Consider the following 17,330-nt stretch of genomic DNA (forward strand, 5'->3'; position numbering starts at 1 on the left):
CTGCTGCTTAGGGCCCCAATCGAACTTAATCTTCTTACGGGTCAACGAGGTTAGGGGCACAACAATTCTTGAGAAGTTCTCGATAAATCGCCTATAATATCCTGCCAATCCGAGGAAACTGCGAATCTCAGTAGGCGTCTTCGGCTCCTGCCAATTCATGACTGCTTCGACTTTAGCGGGATCTACTTGGATACCACGCTCGCTTACTACATGTCCAAGGAACTGGACTTCTCGAAGCCAAAATTCACACTTCGAAAATTTGGCATAAAGCTTCTCCTGATGCAGAAGTTTGAGAATACAACGAAGGTGTTTCTCATGGTCAGCTTGGCTCTTCGAGTAGATAAGGATGTCGTCAATAAAGACGATGACGAATTTATCTAGATAGGGCTTGCAGACACGGTTCATGAGATCCATGAATGCGGCTGGTGCGTTAGTGAGCCCAAAAGGCATCACTAGGAACTCGTAATGTCCATAACGAGTCCTAAACGCTGTCTTGTGCACATCTTCTTCTTTGACTTTCAACTGATGATAACCTGACCTGAGGTCAATCTTTGAGAAGTAGCTTGCTCCTTGCAGCTGATCGAACAGGTCGTCGATCCTGGGTAACGGATACCTATTCTTGACAGTGACCTTATTAAGCTCACGGTAATTGATGCACAGACGCATAGAACCATCCTTCTTCTTAACGAACAAGATTGGCGCTCCCCAAGGAGATGAGCTAGGTCTAATAAAACCTTTAGCTAGCAAATCATCCAACTGCGTCCTCAACTCCTTCATCTCCGTTGGTGCCAATCTGTATGGTGCTCTTGCTACAGGCGCAGCGCCTGGAATGATATCTATCCGAAACTCCACTTGCCTATCCGGTGGCAAACCGGGTAGCTCTTCAGGAAATATTTCAGGATATTCCGAGATAACGGGAATATCCTCAATCTTCGGCTTCGGCTCATCAATGGTGACTTGTGCCATATAAATGACACATCCTTTCTGCATGCATCTGGATGCCTTGAGCATGGACACTTGCTCGGGCAATCCATGCTGGGTATCTCCTTGAATAGTAAGGGACTCACCAGACGGAGTCTTAACTATTACTTGCTTTCTGTTGCACAGAATCTGGGCTTGGTTACTCGACAACCAATCCATGCCTATCACTATGTCGAATCCAGCTAGCTTAAAGGGAAGCAAGGATAACGGGAATGAATGATTCCTAATGGATATAACACATCCATCTAAAACAGTCGAGGCGGTTTCTATGGTTCCATCGGCTAATTCCACCTCATATTTCACGCTTAAGGTTTTAACAGGAAGTTTTAACAGTTTACAAAACTTATCATCAACAAACGACTTATCGGCTCCCGAATCAAACAAGACTCTAGCAAAAACATCATTTACAAGAAACGTACCGGTAATGATGTTGTCGTCAAGGACTGCTTCCTTTGCGTCCATTCTGAAGACTCTCGCATTAGTCTTCTTCCCATCCTCAGCTTTCCTCGCATTCTTTGGACAGTTGGGCCGAATATGCCCTTTCTCGTTGCAACCAAAACAGGTTGCATCCTTCATTTTCTTGCAATCCACAGCTTTATGATCTGTGGACTTGCAGATTCCACATCGCTTCTCCGAAGACTGGGGTTTTGTTTCTAACCGACACCTCCCAAAGTGGTGCCTCCTGCAGATCTTGCATCTGGGTTTTTCACCCGACTGATGATCACTTTTCCTAGACCCCGACCCTTTCCTGTGGTCGTTGTTCCCTCTATGTCGCTTCTCAGACCTTCGTGAGGTGTCATCCTCACGTTTCCGTTTGTTCTCCTCAGAGCTCTTCATAGCTCTCAATCTTACAACATCTTGTGTGAGGGAGAGGGACAGATCAACCACTGACCTAAATGTAGTAGGCCTTGAAGCCTTAACACTCGCCTTTATCTCCGGTGCCAGACCCCCAATAAATCGAGCAATTCTTCGCGGCTCCGGGGTCACCAGATAAGGCACTAAACGAGACAACGTGTTAAACGTAGTAAGATACGCTTGACAATCGAGGTTCTTCATAACTAAGGATACAAAATTCGATTCAATTCGTTCGACCTCGTGCTGCGGACAGAAGTTCTCCTTGATCAGTGCTACAAACTGATCCCATGACATGCTATACAGAGCGGTCTTACCGGCAGCTTGTAGAAGTGACTTCCACCATGCTAACGCATCTCCTTTAAAAGACTGAGATGCATACTTCACAACGTCTCTATCAGCACACCCGCTGATATCAACCACAGTGTCCATTTCATCAATCCACGTCATACAGTCGACGGCTCCCTTCTCCCCAGTGAAATCCCTGGGTTTGCAAGACACGAAATACTTGTACGTACAGGACTTGCTGTGCGTATCACGATTCAGCTTGATCTCTTGCTTTGGGATGCTGCTGTGGTTGGAGGAGTGATTATCCTCATCATTCCTTGGCCCACTCTTTTTAGATGGCGGCTTACTATGAGCCCCTGAGTGAGTCTTAGACTTGACGTGCGTCACTGTGCGGGTTCTACTCTGAGTACCACTAGATTCCTTGAACTGCCTATCCATAGCCTTGGCGACAGCATTATCTATCAGTGATTGCAATTCTTCACCAGTGACGTGAATCCTGGTATTGTCTGGGTGCTCCCCAGAATGACTGTTGGTTTCCTCCGATTTGGCCATTGTAGCTTTAAGCTACAATAAAGGACAAGGTCTATTTAGAACCTAACAGTATTATCGTTCTAGACGATCTATTAACCATGGTATCAAGAACCTTAGCAGTTAATTTAACAATTTCATCCGAGCTCTTATTAGCAATCAAGGAATGAAAATATATATATTGGCACCATAGGCCTAGTCACATGGACCATTACTAAATTATAAATTTAGATTTTTATAGGATTATAAATTGTATAATTAGACAAATAACCCTTTACTAGGCAGGGAGTTATAAACCACAACTGTCACTATATGACATAGTTATAACCCGTAGGTATCAAGTCATTAATAGACTTGTATACAGATAAAATCTGTAGATATTTCTTTACTAGGCAGGGAGTCATAAACCACAACTGCCACTTATATGACATAGTCATAACCCGAAGGTATCAAGTCATTAATAGACTTGTATACAGATATAGTCTGTAGATAATTTATTAAAAAGGGTGGCTTGTGTGATTTTACAGATCACGCTTGGCCAGGAATGTTAACATGTTTTCAGATGTTAACAGGGAGTTGAATCTTTTCAACCAGGTTTTACCGTCACGGCCAGGCCTGTTAATAAGGCATTCAAGCTAGGTTATACCTTACTAAGATTCTTATAAATGGCAAATCAAATAAATTGATATTTTATTTTAATATTATATTCATGCACATAATTAAAATGAGAAATTCAAATTAACCATTTCAAATTTTAAATAAAGTACTAGTACATCTTTGCCCTAAACGGGACTTTGAAATAACATGAATAGCATGAATAACATGCCCGCGCAGGGGCTAAACAAATAACAACAATAACAAAATAAAATAAAGCAAACCTACGCAGGGGTTAACAGAACCACATACCCACGCAGGGGTAGAATGAGATAAATATACCCACGCAGGGGCAGAGTACAAGAATAGATGTCCACGTAGGGACATGAGTAAATGAGATAATAATCGAAGGATTCAATGATCCTTCTTGCTCTTACCCTTGAGCAAGTCAAACACTTCTTGAACATGCCACTGGTGCGACGGCGATCAGCTCGCATCTCGTGTTGAAACTCTCGTCGCATGCTATCAATCCCATGCAAGATTTCCTGAACCTGCGGCGGCGACATCATAGGCGCCGGTGGTGGTAGTTGGTACTGCTGCGGCTGCGGCGGCTGGTATTGTTGCGGCTGCGGTGGCTGCTGGTAACCCGGAGGGTAACCAAAAGTAGACGGCCCAGCAGCCCAAGGGTCTCCAAGTGGACCACTAGGTGGGAGTGAGCTGTAGTTGGATGCAATCCAATACGGGTCTCCCGTGTAGTCGTAGCCCTGAGGGTAGATCTGGGCAAACGGGTCGAATGGCGCTGAGCTGGCGAAGGCTGGAATCGGCTCCCCGAAATTCTGCGGCGGCAGAGGCGGAATCGGCGCTGAAGTGACCCCCGATACGGGATGCGAAGACTCTCCCGTCTCGGACTCCTCATGAAGAGGCGTGTAGCGGCTGCTACCCACATGTGGAGGGGTGCCTATGCGAATCCCTCCGCGCGTAGACATGCGCGCGTTCCTCCTAGGCCTCTGAGGCGGAGGAGGTAAGACTGGTGGCGGCGGTGGCGACGGAGTGATCACGTCGCGCCATAGGGCCTCAGATAGGTCCTGCTGTAATGGCGGCTGCTGCTGAAGCTGCTGCGAGTGGTGCTGCGAGTGCACCGGTGAACCATGGAGTGATTGGAGCATCGGAGAGTTGTGGCTAGGAGTGTTATACCAGTCATGCTGCCGAAATCTCTCCTCATAACTATCCACACCATTAAATGGTGATCCCCTGAATGGTGACCCATCCGATATCTCAATCGGATGGTTAGGCGTACCTGATGGTGGTAGCGAAGGGTCCGTATCCTCGTCGACGTCCATCTCGTGACCACCAGAAAAGTGGTCTTCCGGTCCTAGTGGGTTATGACCCACCGGCTCGTCCAAGTAAGCATCAGGGTTATATAGACCCTGGTAGACTGGTGCGGGATACTGGTGCGGTGACTGGTGCAAAGGTATGTAAGATCCGTGCGAACCATGGGGCCCATTCTCCGAGTGGGGCCCAAACGTTTGGGGTAATGACGGTGAAGTGCTCGCGGATACCGAGTGTCTAGCAGGCTCGGCGAAAGACCTCCAAAGGTCATTGGCTGCTGTGTTGTGCGTGGCGGATGGAGCTCGCCTATGTGAGGGCCCTGCCTCATGGTCGTGAGATGTAGCAAATCCTCCTCGACCTCTCATACGGGGCGGCATAGTGATCCTGTCAAACGTCAAACAAGTCGCACAACAAAATATATAAGACAATGCAATAATAAATAAAAATAAATTAAACGAAATGTTGAACATTTCCTAAGTTCTTTGTCTAGACTCGAAAATCGAGGAATGTGCAATTGTGTAACTGAGATTAAACACATTAGGATAGTGTTTAATTCACTCAGCGTTGGCTCTGATACCAACCTGTCATACCCCGATTTCCACTTGAGATAGGTCATGAAACCTCTGGACGTATTCTGCAACCTTTGGTCCATCCATCTTTAGGTGCCAAAATTCAGTCTCCAACCTTTGAATTTCTGCGCGGGAACAGTACTTCTTGCGCATAAGCTCTTTCAATTCGGCCCAAGTCAGGGCGTAGGCGGCAGCTTCGCCTAGTGTTTGTACTTGTAAGTTCCACCAAGATAGGGCTCCGTCTAGAAACAGCCCTGAGATGTAAGTGACCTGCTGGTCGAGCGCACATTTGCTCATGCGGATGGTGGAATCAGTCTTCTCGGCCCAACGAGTAAAAGCGATAGCGCCTCCGGTGCCATCGAAATTGGTGGGCTTGCAGTCTAAGAACTGCTTGTATGTGCACCCTGCACATTCATTGCAACATATGATAGATATTAGCTTTCTTGCTAAGGAAATCCGTTTAGGTCATGGTACGTCTTAATGACTTAAATATTACCATGTGGTGGATTATTGTTGCCCTGGTTAATACTTCCGCTTATTCCGGGCTGAGATGCTGCATACTGTGCTATGGCAGCGGCAATGATTTGTTGCAGTTCTGCCTCGTTAGTGGGCATGCGCGTATCGCGTCTGGGCGGCATCTTCTAAAAGATGGTTTAAGTTGGTTAGGCCATAGTAACGCTCCGTTGTTATAATACGTAAATCAGTTCGTAATATAGTGTACATATATAACGGTAGTAATAGTATAATCACATAACATCTCATGTTATCACACATCACAATTGTCAATTACACAACATCCCATGTCATAAAATATAAACAAGTAATCAAGCGAATCCAGATATGGTGAGAAAACTGCGATTGCCATATAAATGAGACCACATCATAAGTGTATACATACAATCATCAATCACTAGGGGCTACATCACCCCTGTCAAAAGCTACATCAGTATCAATACAACATCAAGTACATAACAAAAGTCAAGTCATAACGTAGTCTCCCCAAAATGCTGTGTAGACAAAAAGCAATCGCCGCCTTCTCACTTCGCCTACCCAAGTGGCACCGATGAGCTCTAAGCAGATGGTGGTGGAGGAGGGGGAAAATGGGTATAAAACAAACGGCGCAACTGTAACCAGTCTGCCTCCATCGCCTGCTGTGTCCGCATAATGGAAGCAATCTGCTGCTCCAAAGTCAAAAGTCGAGCAGCGTAATCAGGAGGTAACGATCTGTATGGCTGAAAGGGCGAAGAAGTCTGTCCATGACATGGACACGGCGGCAACTGAGCTCTCTCGAGCTCCTGGAGTCGCTGTGAATGAGACTCGTGCTGGTGTACAAACGACATCAAGAGATCCTCAATAGTATGGCCCAAATGAAAAGGGTGGTATGGATCTGTAGGTGGCATGGCAGATGGGGTCGACCAAAGCAATGGCGTGCTGGCAAGGTCGAATGGTGCAACATGAACAGGTGCAACAGAAGATGGAATAGATGATATCTGAGGCATAAAAGGCATGGTCACCGGTACATGACCGAAAGGGTGGGCTGAAGAGCCCTCTCCAGGCCTCGCTGGAGGAACAAATGGTGGGATCTGAAATGAGAAGTCAGCATGATGTGCGCCAGTGTGATGTGGGGGAAACGGTGGAACATCCTCGTCCGCCGGTATCCACCCATGCTGTGCCTCCTCATCTGGAGGATCCATGTGCTCCGCAAAAAGAGCGTGCTCGGGCTCGATGGGTAAAGGATCGATAGGAGCAATAACGGGGTCAACAGGTGCAATATCAGGATCAACAGGATCAATAACAGGATCAACAGGTATGTCACCAACGGGTAAAGGAACAATAGGATCAACAGCAACATGATCGCCCTCGATCACAGGAACATCTACAGGGGGATCAGCATCAACAGGCTCAAGAGGAATATCAGCATGAACAGGGTCATGCTCAGGTAACGGGTCTAGAGCAGCTGCCTGCTCTGGGGCTATGGCAAGCTCTGGGTCGTCAAACGCCATGTCAAAATCAAAATCTGGATCGATAGGATCCACTGGGTCAACAGGGTCTACTGGATCCTCCATAAACTGATCCATCGGAACAAACTCTAAGTCACGATCGGGGTCGAACCCTGGGGGAAACATAGGGTCGGAATCCTCCACGTCCTCGTGGTCGAAAGTGAAACTGGGTATAGGGGCAACAGAAAAAGCCTGGTCAGAATCGGACCCATGGGAGAGGTGTTGCGCACTATGAGCATGTGTGGGTACAGAAGCCACAGACTCAAAGGAGTCCGCGACTGGAGAGTGAGCAGGTGACTCCGCGGCGGGAGCGTCTGCGATCAACAAGGGATCGGCGGCAGGAAGGGCCTCGCCCTGAGCATCCTCCTCGAAAGGCTCCTCCTCAAACATGTCGATGTCATCCTCCTCGTCGTCGATAGGCAAATCGTACGCAGGAAAAGCAGCTAAGGGCATAGGAGCAGGGATCAATGCCAGAGGTAGATCCCCGGCAATAGGACCAACTGGGAGCTCATCAACGCCATCGGGTAAGGCGAATGGCTGAAAGTCATCCTCATCTGTGCTGGTGAAGTCTGACGTATAAACCTCATGCTCTGAGGACTCCAGGTCATCCGATACAACACGCCTGGGGTCGGTGGTGTCTGAACCACCTGAATCAGCCGAATCCATATACCTGTAACATAAACACAAGTATGCACAAACAGTCAATCACATAATCAAATAATCACATAAGTCACCAAGTAAGCATTCAAACCATCCTCCTAGTCCCACTGGTCAACACTCCTAGTCCCACTAGCCAACACTCCTAGTCCCACTAGTCAACACTCCTAGTCCCACTAGTCAACACTCCTAGTCCCACTAGTCAACACTCCTATTCCCACTAGTCAACACTCCTAGTCCCACTAGTCAACACTCATAGTCCCACTAGTCAACACTCCTAGTCCCACTAGTCAACACTCCTAGTCCCACTAGTCAACATTCCTAGTCCCACTAGTCCGAACCTCAGCCTCCCAGACTGAGCCTAGAATAATGAATAAAATGTGCTTCAACATTTGTTTGTAAAAAGTTTGTGGATCTGGGCTTAAGTGGTATGCAGAAAAATGTTTTCGTGAGAGCCCTAGTGATCATAGTCTAGACTCAAGAAAGAATCCTAGTTCGCTATGATCAGAGCTCTGATACCAAGCTGTCACACCCTGGCTTTGCGGAAGCGTGGTTAATGTTGGTGTGACTTCTTAATACCATAGCTTAACCATAACAAGCTATATGAATTTAAAAACCATGCAAGTCATCCATTAAGTTTTTGAAAACATCATACAATACCATTGTTTTTAACATGCAACCATAACCTTGTTTAGTAACATTACAACTTATAACAAAACATAAACGTGATTTAGGGATTGTGTCTTGTCCAGGTAAGAGACACAACCCTAAACCCTGATGACTTCATGACCGGTGCAGCGGAAAACGTTCCATACCGTGCCAGATCCGTTTAATTTCTTGAAATACATGTGAGTTGAAAAATCAACAATGATGTTGAGCGAGTTCACGTGTAAGTGAGTATGTAAAACATTTGTGAGTATAAAAATAGTTGTGGTATGTAGCAGTGTAAGAGGACTTGTGATCACCAATGGTTTGCAAGGCCACTGACATATGTGAAGTGCAAATAGGGAGACTCAAACCTAGCAGATTTCGCCACGGCAAAGTATGTGGACAAAGTCACCCCACGGTCCGTTTCTAGTTTGGCCGGGGGCTGGGCTCGCTACACCCAGATAGATCTACCGCTCCTGTCCCTCGGTCCCTCCATGAGGACTAATGGCCCCATGTTGTTCCTATCCACTCACATGATCGTATAACACCTCCTTACGTTAGACATACCGTTGTAAAGTACTCGTAAATCATAGTAACATGTATTTCACCCCCGCAGTTAAGTAAACTGAAAACAGTTAGAGAAAAGGGGGACATGAACTCACAGTGAATGCGTATCTCTACCAAGCGTCTCCAATACAGTAAGCTGTGCAACGACCTACAAGTGCTAATTCTATTAGACGGACGGCCGTGCTTTAGCTTTACAGTTTATGTTCGCGGGAAATAGTTAGACAACTATTTCGTGTTACATTTTGTATAAACTTGGTAGTTATTTTCCTTCCCAAGGATGGGGGATTTTTAATACATGTGCGTATAATTCTTCATCATTAAGTCTCACTTAATCTTTATATATATCCAACCCCAAAATGAAGGTATTTATCCAAAATACGTTGTTAAAGTACGCGTTCATAAATATTTCCGTAAGTGTGTAAGTTACGTTTTTACATACGAGAGGTAATAAAATTACCGGTGTAACTTAGATATTTATGGTGAAAGCGTTTGTATTATTTTGGGGTCATTATCATTCGTAAACATTATTTTTACCTTAAAAATAATATTTATGTAGTTCACAAAATAATCATAAACAGTGTGTGAAAATATATATTTATCACGTTAATATTTTGTGAAAATCCCACCTCCGAATATTTAGTAATAAAGTCTTGGCGAAATTTATGTTTCGAAAATATGTCAAAAATGATTCTAACACTTGTAATGCAAACCAGTTTAAGTGTTAGGTTTTTAGGGAAAGTCTTGGCGAAATTTATGTTTCGAAAATATGTCAAAAATGATTCTAACACTTGTAATGCAAACCAGTTTAAGTGTTAGGTTTTTAGGGAAATTTCGCCAGAGTTTCCTCTGTAACTGGAGGTGGCCACGCTTTTAAGCGTATCATTTTCTTTTAATAATCAAATCAACAATTGTTCCCAACAATTTCAGACAACCTTCCTACATGCTAACTAGTCAAATATGGACCTAATCGTAAAAATACACAAACTTGTGGTTTGTCTAAAATCCCTTTACTTTTGGTGAATCTTGTGTGTAAATAATCCGTTTTAGTGAAAACCCCGTTTCTAGAGAAACTTGTCTTTACAACTTCTAGTCACATTTGACAAAACTAGCTTCTTGTCGGATCTTTTCATTTCACAAGTGCTTACACACTTGTGGTTTGTAAAATCATGTTTATTAGTACAAGATCTATCCTTTAGAAAATACGATTCTTTTAAAGTGTGGTCCTTCAAAGATACCACTTGCGGATACGTAGATCCGCTAGTTTTAAACACCTTTGTACATGTCAAATCACTTTTACACAAGTAAAATATTTTTACACAAGTTTATGCTTTAAGTGTGGTAGAGTTTCACCTTTAACCCTTGCATTTAGTCAAAAACGAGCTTATGTGAAGATACATGATCTTACAAATTCGGGTTAAACGATGTTCCGAGCTACCACATCATAGATCGGGTCTCAATAATCACATATTTCAAGTCCTACGACTTTCACACAAGTTATATGTCATTAACCACCACTTTAGTGTTTTTACTAGACTTTTAAAGCGTCAAAACGTATGTTTTTGATATTTAACCGACAAACTTCCTTTTAACCACTTTAGATATGCCTACATATGAGTTTTAAACAATATACCTCTAGCTCAAGGCTAGGGAAGAATCTTGATGAAAATCGCGTGGATAAAAGCTAACGGTAGAGGTCCTTCGCGTTCCGAGTGCACCAAGGCTCCTTATACGTGACCCGTGAAGCTTGAATGATCTTGGAATGGGGTGAATAAGAACCGAAAATGGGTGGGTGCTTGTAAGGGGGTTCGGCCGAGAGTGGGTGGGCAAGAGAGAAGGGTAATTTTTGTGGTGTTGTTAGTGATAAACTCTCAAGTGTTAATGGGTATTATTTATAAACAATTTAGATGTTGTTAACCAATGGTTAGTATGCCCCCAAGATATTAGACAAAAATCACCAATCAAATCCACTAAGTACCATGTGTGTCTCCCAAGGTTAGGGGACGGTTATGATGGTGGGGGGGGGGGGGGCTGGTTCGATTGTAACTAGTAATTAGGAGTTTAGTTTTATTAAACCAAGTTAAGTTAAGCGTTAAACTCCGTTAGTTGTATGTTACACGTTATGGCGGGTGTTAGGGTAATCCGAGACCCTGACTGGCTCAGAAAAATATAAATAGTGAAAATACTAATATTTTCATGTTCCGGGTAAAGTCCGGGTGTTCGGTTGGACAGTAATCTGTTAAAGCCTTTTGTAACGCTTTAAAGTGTCGTTATTAACATTTTTAGTGACACATTTCATTTCTGACACTTTGGAAAGTGTCTAGTGTTATTTTTCTCATGTTCTGGCACTTTACTAGTCAGCTAGAAGCTGGGTTATTTATTAAAGTGCTGTGTTTTGTACTTAAAGTACGTTCTTAGGCACATCCAAATCAGTGTATCTTATTCCTAGAGACGCAGTTCCACAATCCTTATAACCCTACACTCACTACCAGTGTAGTCAAAATATTTGAGGCTCTTAACAGGCCTTAGAGGCAGTGTCTGCCTGATGCTGGTTATATCAGCATGTTGTTTAGTGCTACTGTGCTTCTTGTGCATCAAGTTTGTCACTAAGGCTCAACATGTAAATAGTGTAGTGACAGTATGTAAAGTATGATGCATGAATATACAAGTATCAACAGTCAAGCAGCAGTTCATCAGCAATTTCAGTTAAGCACAGTAACTAAGCAGCAATTAATAGTTAATTAAATCGTACGGATACCTGGTTTAGTGAGGGTTGTCACATAATAGAAGATATCTTACTGATGTCACAACATATTTAAGGCATATTAACTTAGGAAACCTGCATATGACTCATTTGGTTACCCGTTACGCACTTTTCGCGTTCGGATCGGCTTATGTGACTAGTTTGCATATATTAGCCGAAACGGGTCAAACCATATCGTTTTCATCTCAAAATCCAGAATGTGTTTAGTTTACCCATATTAAACAAGTATCCAAGCTTGTTGGGTCTAAACCACATTATAATCCGGTCTCCGCTTAATTATGCTTTTTCGGACCGTATCATCTTTTAAAACTAACCGGTCTAAGTTTAGGCTTAATTAAAGACCCGTTAGGATTCTAATAGGTTATTAAAAACCTTCGTTCCAGATTAGGAGCCCGGTAAAAGCTACGTGCACTTGCTGTTTTTTATTTATACTTTGCTCAAGTAAATACTCTTAACTTATTTTCCCAATACGGGCTTGGGATACGGTATTATAATAATACCGCTTGGTCGGGTATGTAGTCGTTTAAATCGGATTGTGATTAATGCATTACATATCTCGTTTAATCTGTATTATTTGGTGTATGGCCCTTGGGGGTTAAATGACCATGTCCTTGATATCCTTGGCATCATTCAAAGAAATGGCCACGACCTAAGCACGAGGGGTAGGCGTACACCTGACAGTTGCATTATGTAAAAACTGGTAATTCACTTAAAGGAATCAACCTTGTGGGCATTATACCTGTGGCGTGCCAGTTAATCTTGTCCGGCCCTACAAACCGACCCTAATGGACGACAAATAAGTAAAACTGTATACAAGTTTATTTTTAATAATTGTCCCAAGTTAATAAAGAAATTTTTGCCTAAGTGCATTCAAATAAATTTTCAAACTCTTTTCAAAATAAGTCAGTTAAGTTGTATTTACCAGTGTAAACTAACGTATTTTCCAAAAAGGCTAAGTGCAGGTACTATACGTAATAGGTTGGCTACTCCAGGCATTAATAATCAAGTCTCGCAAGCTCTAGATGTTAAAGTCTGTTGAAAATTTTCCTTTTTCTTTCGATCCTCCTGTGGATCTGTTTCAACTATTTTGTGATACTTAATATTACAATTTATTCAGTTGAAATAAATCTATCTTTTGCTTCCGCTGTGCATTTAAATTTGTGTTGTTTGACTATGATCAGTGGCGAAGGATTTAAGGGGCGGGGAGGGGCGCCCGCCCCCCCGAACTTTTCGGTCAGTAGTGTTATATATGTACGTTTCGTATAGGATTTTGTAGGTATATACGTTTTCGACCCCCCGATTTTATAAAAAATTTAGGTATATACGTTTTCGACCCCACGGTTTTAATTTTTTTTATTTATATAGCCCAAATAAAATATTTAATTAGTCTAAATATTATAGCCCAAATCATTATATTTGGTAGAATACTAGAATGTATATTATATAACCCAAATCAAATCATTATAACTTAAAAGCCCACCCTATCCAATCTTCATAAGGGTAAAGGTTTGTGTTTTTTATCTTTAGGTTCAATTTAGGGCTACAATTTATATGATTTATGTTGAAATTAAGGGTGAAATTGTTCCAAATTTTTGCCCTAAACTTGTTGAATCTTTCTGTAACTATGTCTAATTTTATTTGTTTAATCTTATTGTCATTTAATTTAGATAGAAACTAGAGTTTGAAATTTAAGGTGATTTGTTAACTTGTTTTGTTATTAGATTATGCTAATAAGAATAAAATGATAACTTCTTTTTTACTGTTTGAGAACGTTTTTTATTTGATATTATTGTTTGACCCGACCCGAATCGAATCACCGACGTCCGACCCGAACATACAACTCAAAACTACGCGATAGAAATTATTTTTAGGTCTGTTACTTTCCGACCCCCCAAACTTTTTTTTCAAGCTTCGCCACTGACTATGATGATATCAACTACGTCACGATACTCCCCACCGGGCCAACCGGTAATACGTGGAAATATCAGGGTGTGACAAATACAATGATTCTAACCCCTATTTATACTGAAATAAATCTTGCTAAACAAGTCTCCTAATCCTACAAGGAAACAAATAATAAATAAATCCCTAACTAGCATTTTTATGTCTTTCGTTTTATATCAAATTCCACTTTAATTTTTTAGCCTTTATACACACTCATACCGATTTTGGGTATTCGGTACATGTATCATTGTATCGGTACTCTGTTTTATTGATTTCGGTATTCGGTACTTTCAGTATTGATACAGGTAAAAATGGTACAGACACCGAATTTAATTAAGAATGAATTTGAAATTAACTTTTATTTTTTATATGGTACAAGTATAGATTTTACCTATTTGGTACCCGTATTGTGTTACTATTCGTACCAATTTAAATTATTAGTACATGTACTTTAATGGTACTCGTACCAATTTTACCCGTTTAGTACCCATATAAGTGATTAAAAGATAGAAAAAAAAAACAAAATTGTACTAAATCGGGTATTGTGCCGAAATACAGATACCAATACTCGTACCATACCATAATGATCGGTACGGTATTCGGTGCCCAGTTTTGTTCAAATTCAGTATGGGTACGGGTACTGTACCGATCTCATCCATGCATATCGCCTGCGCTTGCATAAATCTTACGCCCGGAGACCAAAACTCCTTCCGTTATTACTACGCATAAATTAATTGTTCAAATAATATACATGAACGAATCATGAGCGTATTATTTGCCTGACATCGGCCCGTTCACTGTTCAAACACGTACCAGTAACTCTTAAAACCACTAGACGTGTTTTACAACTTACGAAACGGGATTCTTAATCTTTAAAAGACTTAGTTACTTAAAAGAAGCCAAAAATACATTATACCATCTAAATTTAGTTTATGTTATGATCCAAAATTTATCCGATTCTTGCCTAGTGTCACATGGTAAGTGGCAACACAAGTACTTTCATGCTTTATTGTTTCTGTTGAAGTAGAGTTGCTAAAATACTAATACTTTGATTTTGTCCTTGTCGTACTTATGCATGCTTGATGTTGTTGGGCTTGAATTGTGTAGTTTTGCTTTATGTTGTTGCTATTGAACTTTGTGGTTTTGTTGTATGCATTCTGCTCTGGTTTTGTACATGTTGAAGCTTTTTTATCTCTTAAGTGGCCAAATGGGTGATGTTTTATCTCTCTCACAGGATTATTAATGTATTATCAATGCATAGAACCTCTTATATTATTAAATTTGACACACTAATTATTTATAGAGAAATCGACCTGGCCCATTTACCCACATGTACCAAAAATACCTGTGATCTATTACCCATGAGCCCGACCCAGTTAGAGATTAAGCATCTGTTTCTTACAGACAAAATTTAAGAAATAACGCACCCTTTCTTATCCGGTTTTCATATGAGTGCAATGCAAATGTTTGCTTTCAAGAGGATGGTTGAAAATAGCAACATGAGTTATTGTTTTATTTGATATGTTCAGATCACTAGCAAGAGGATGAGTGAAAACAGTAACAGGAGGTGATATTATATGGGCATCTGAAAAATAATCTAATCTAATCTAACTTATAATAAAAGACCTCCAATAAATGCCACATGTCAATTTTTCCTACTTTTTTCTCAATTTATATTTTATAACTATAAAAATCTAATTTTTTTTTTCTCAATTTATAAGTATAAAAATTTAAGTTTTAATAAATGATTCCAACTAATTTATATTATTTTGTTTTGATTTGTATATTTCAAATTTTAAAGATCATATTTATATGTACAATCATCCATATCCTAAATTTTCACTTTATAATACTAATAATAATAATAATAATAATAATAATAATAATAATAATAACAATAATAATAATAATAATAATAATCGTGATGCTTTTCTTTTTCAATATCTCATTCTTAAACGTATTGTAAATATTGAATTACAATCTCTTGAAGCAGTAAATGAATCACGTGGTGACTTTGAGTTTTTATTTTTCTTTTATTTTATTATTATAATATAATTAATTTTTAACCTATTTTATTTTTTATAACTTTAAAATATTATATGTTATAAAATTTTAAGTATAGTGTTGCAATATGTTTATTTTAACTTACGTTTGATATAAGTTTTATTTAAAATTCTATTATGAATTACACGGGTTTAAGGATAAAAATTTTATAATTAAATAATGTATCCACAAATTTACATAACTATATAATTTTCTTACATACAACTTAACTTGAGAGGTAATAAATGTAGCAAGCCAAGAAACTTTATTTCTGGTTATGACCTCTTCTAAATGTTAATAAATAATGAGTATAATTTCATAAAAATCACTATGACATTATGGTCTTTATATGTGAGAAAAATAAAATATACATATAAAAAAGTTACAAGAATACAAGTAAACTATGATTAGGATAATGGTATGACAAAGCAATAACAAAGAATATAAGTAAACTATGATTAGGATAAAAGGGAATGAGATTTTACCTAAAGTTTCCGAGATCACCGATTCCAACAATGAATGGAAGATAGAACAGGAACAGCCATGGAATCTTGTAAAAAAAGAAGCTCCCGCGCACACACACTTTCATGGCATAGGTTTGTAGCTTGCGAGGAGGCCGGTCCAAACGCTAAAACCGTATGTGGTTAAGAAGATCAGAAAACAATCAGTGTGATAGACGTTGGAGAAAGAAAGAAAGACAACCAATTTGGTAGTATGATGTTCAAACAAGCTTGAACAACGAGGGATGCTATTGTGGATGGCAAGTCATGTGGGGAGGAATTTAAAGTGTGAAAGTAGGTTCTTCTAGTTAAGTACCGGATACATCAATGCAGTCACGGGTGAATAGTTTTTAGTAGATACTTTGGCAGCTTTCATTTAAATGCATTGATGGATGGTCTGGAAAATTCAATACATGCATTGATAATTGAAGTAAAAGGATGCACATTGTCAGCAATGGGTAGAGTAAAAACAATTTATTATGCACAAGTTGGTGGAGTAGGAATCTAAAATTGCACCAGTAGTAATTGTCGTGTGTTTGGGAAACAAACAAATGAAAGTTATGATCTAAACACCTGTGTTCTTTTTTTTTTTAACGGTAAATCTGGATCAGACCACTGGAGTATCATCGTGCCATCAGCGAAACCACCAGATCATATCCATCTCCACTAGTCATAATGTCATACACAAATTCAGGAGAAAACCCAATAAATTGGGAAAACCCCCTTGTGGGAATCGAACCCAGGACCTATTGGTCTCAAAGCCTTATCCCACCTCTAAGATGCCACTAGGCTATAAAGCGATGGGCTAAACACTTCTAGAAGCAAATAAAATGGTTCATTAATTAGACAAACATTGCAAAAATATAACAAAAAAAACATAACATCAAACAGGGGCGGACCTTTAGTTATGTGGGGCGTAGCCCGGGCTACGGCTCAAGTTTTTACTAGTAGTGTTAAATTTTTTATTTTTTTCGATTTTTATACATAGGACACCCCTGAACAAGTACGAGGACACCCCTCAATTTTTTTTTTTTTTTTTTACAAAATAATAAGATGTTGGTAAGCCCAA

General features: G+C 40.5%; 1 protein-coding gene across 1 annotated transcript; it reads right to left on the reverse strand.

Annotated features, from left to right (window-relative positions):
• Positions 1 to 5,347: 5,347 nt before the first annotated feature.
• Positions 5,348 to 16,545, reverse strand: LOC110883604 (pollen-specific leucine-rich repeat extensin-like protein 1). The gene is made up of 2 exons (XM_035978866.1): positions 16,247 to 16,545; positions 5,348 to 7,811 (listed from the first exon to the last, which is right to left on the reverse strand). The coding sequence occupies exons 1-2, from the start codon at positions 16,348 to 16,350 to the stop codon at positions 6,212 to 6,214; spliced, it is 1,704 nt and encodes a 567-aa protein (XP_035834759.1). The 5' UTR covers positions 16,351 to 16,545; the 3' UTR covers positions 5,348 to 6,211.
• Positions 16,546 to 17,330: the final 785 nt, after the last annotated feature.

Source organism: Helianthus annuus, chromosome 10 (assembly GCF_002127325.2).
Source record: "Helianthus annuus cultivar XRQ/B chromosome 10, HanXRQr2.0-SUNRISE, whole genome shotgun sequence".
Lineage (NCBI taxonomy): Eukaryota > Viridiplantae > Streptophyta > Magnoliopsida > Asterales > Asteraceae > Helianthus > Helianthus annuus.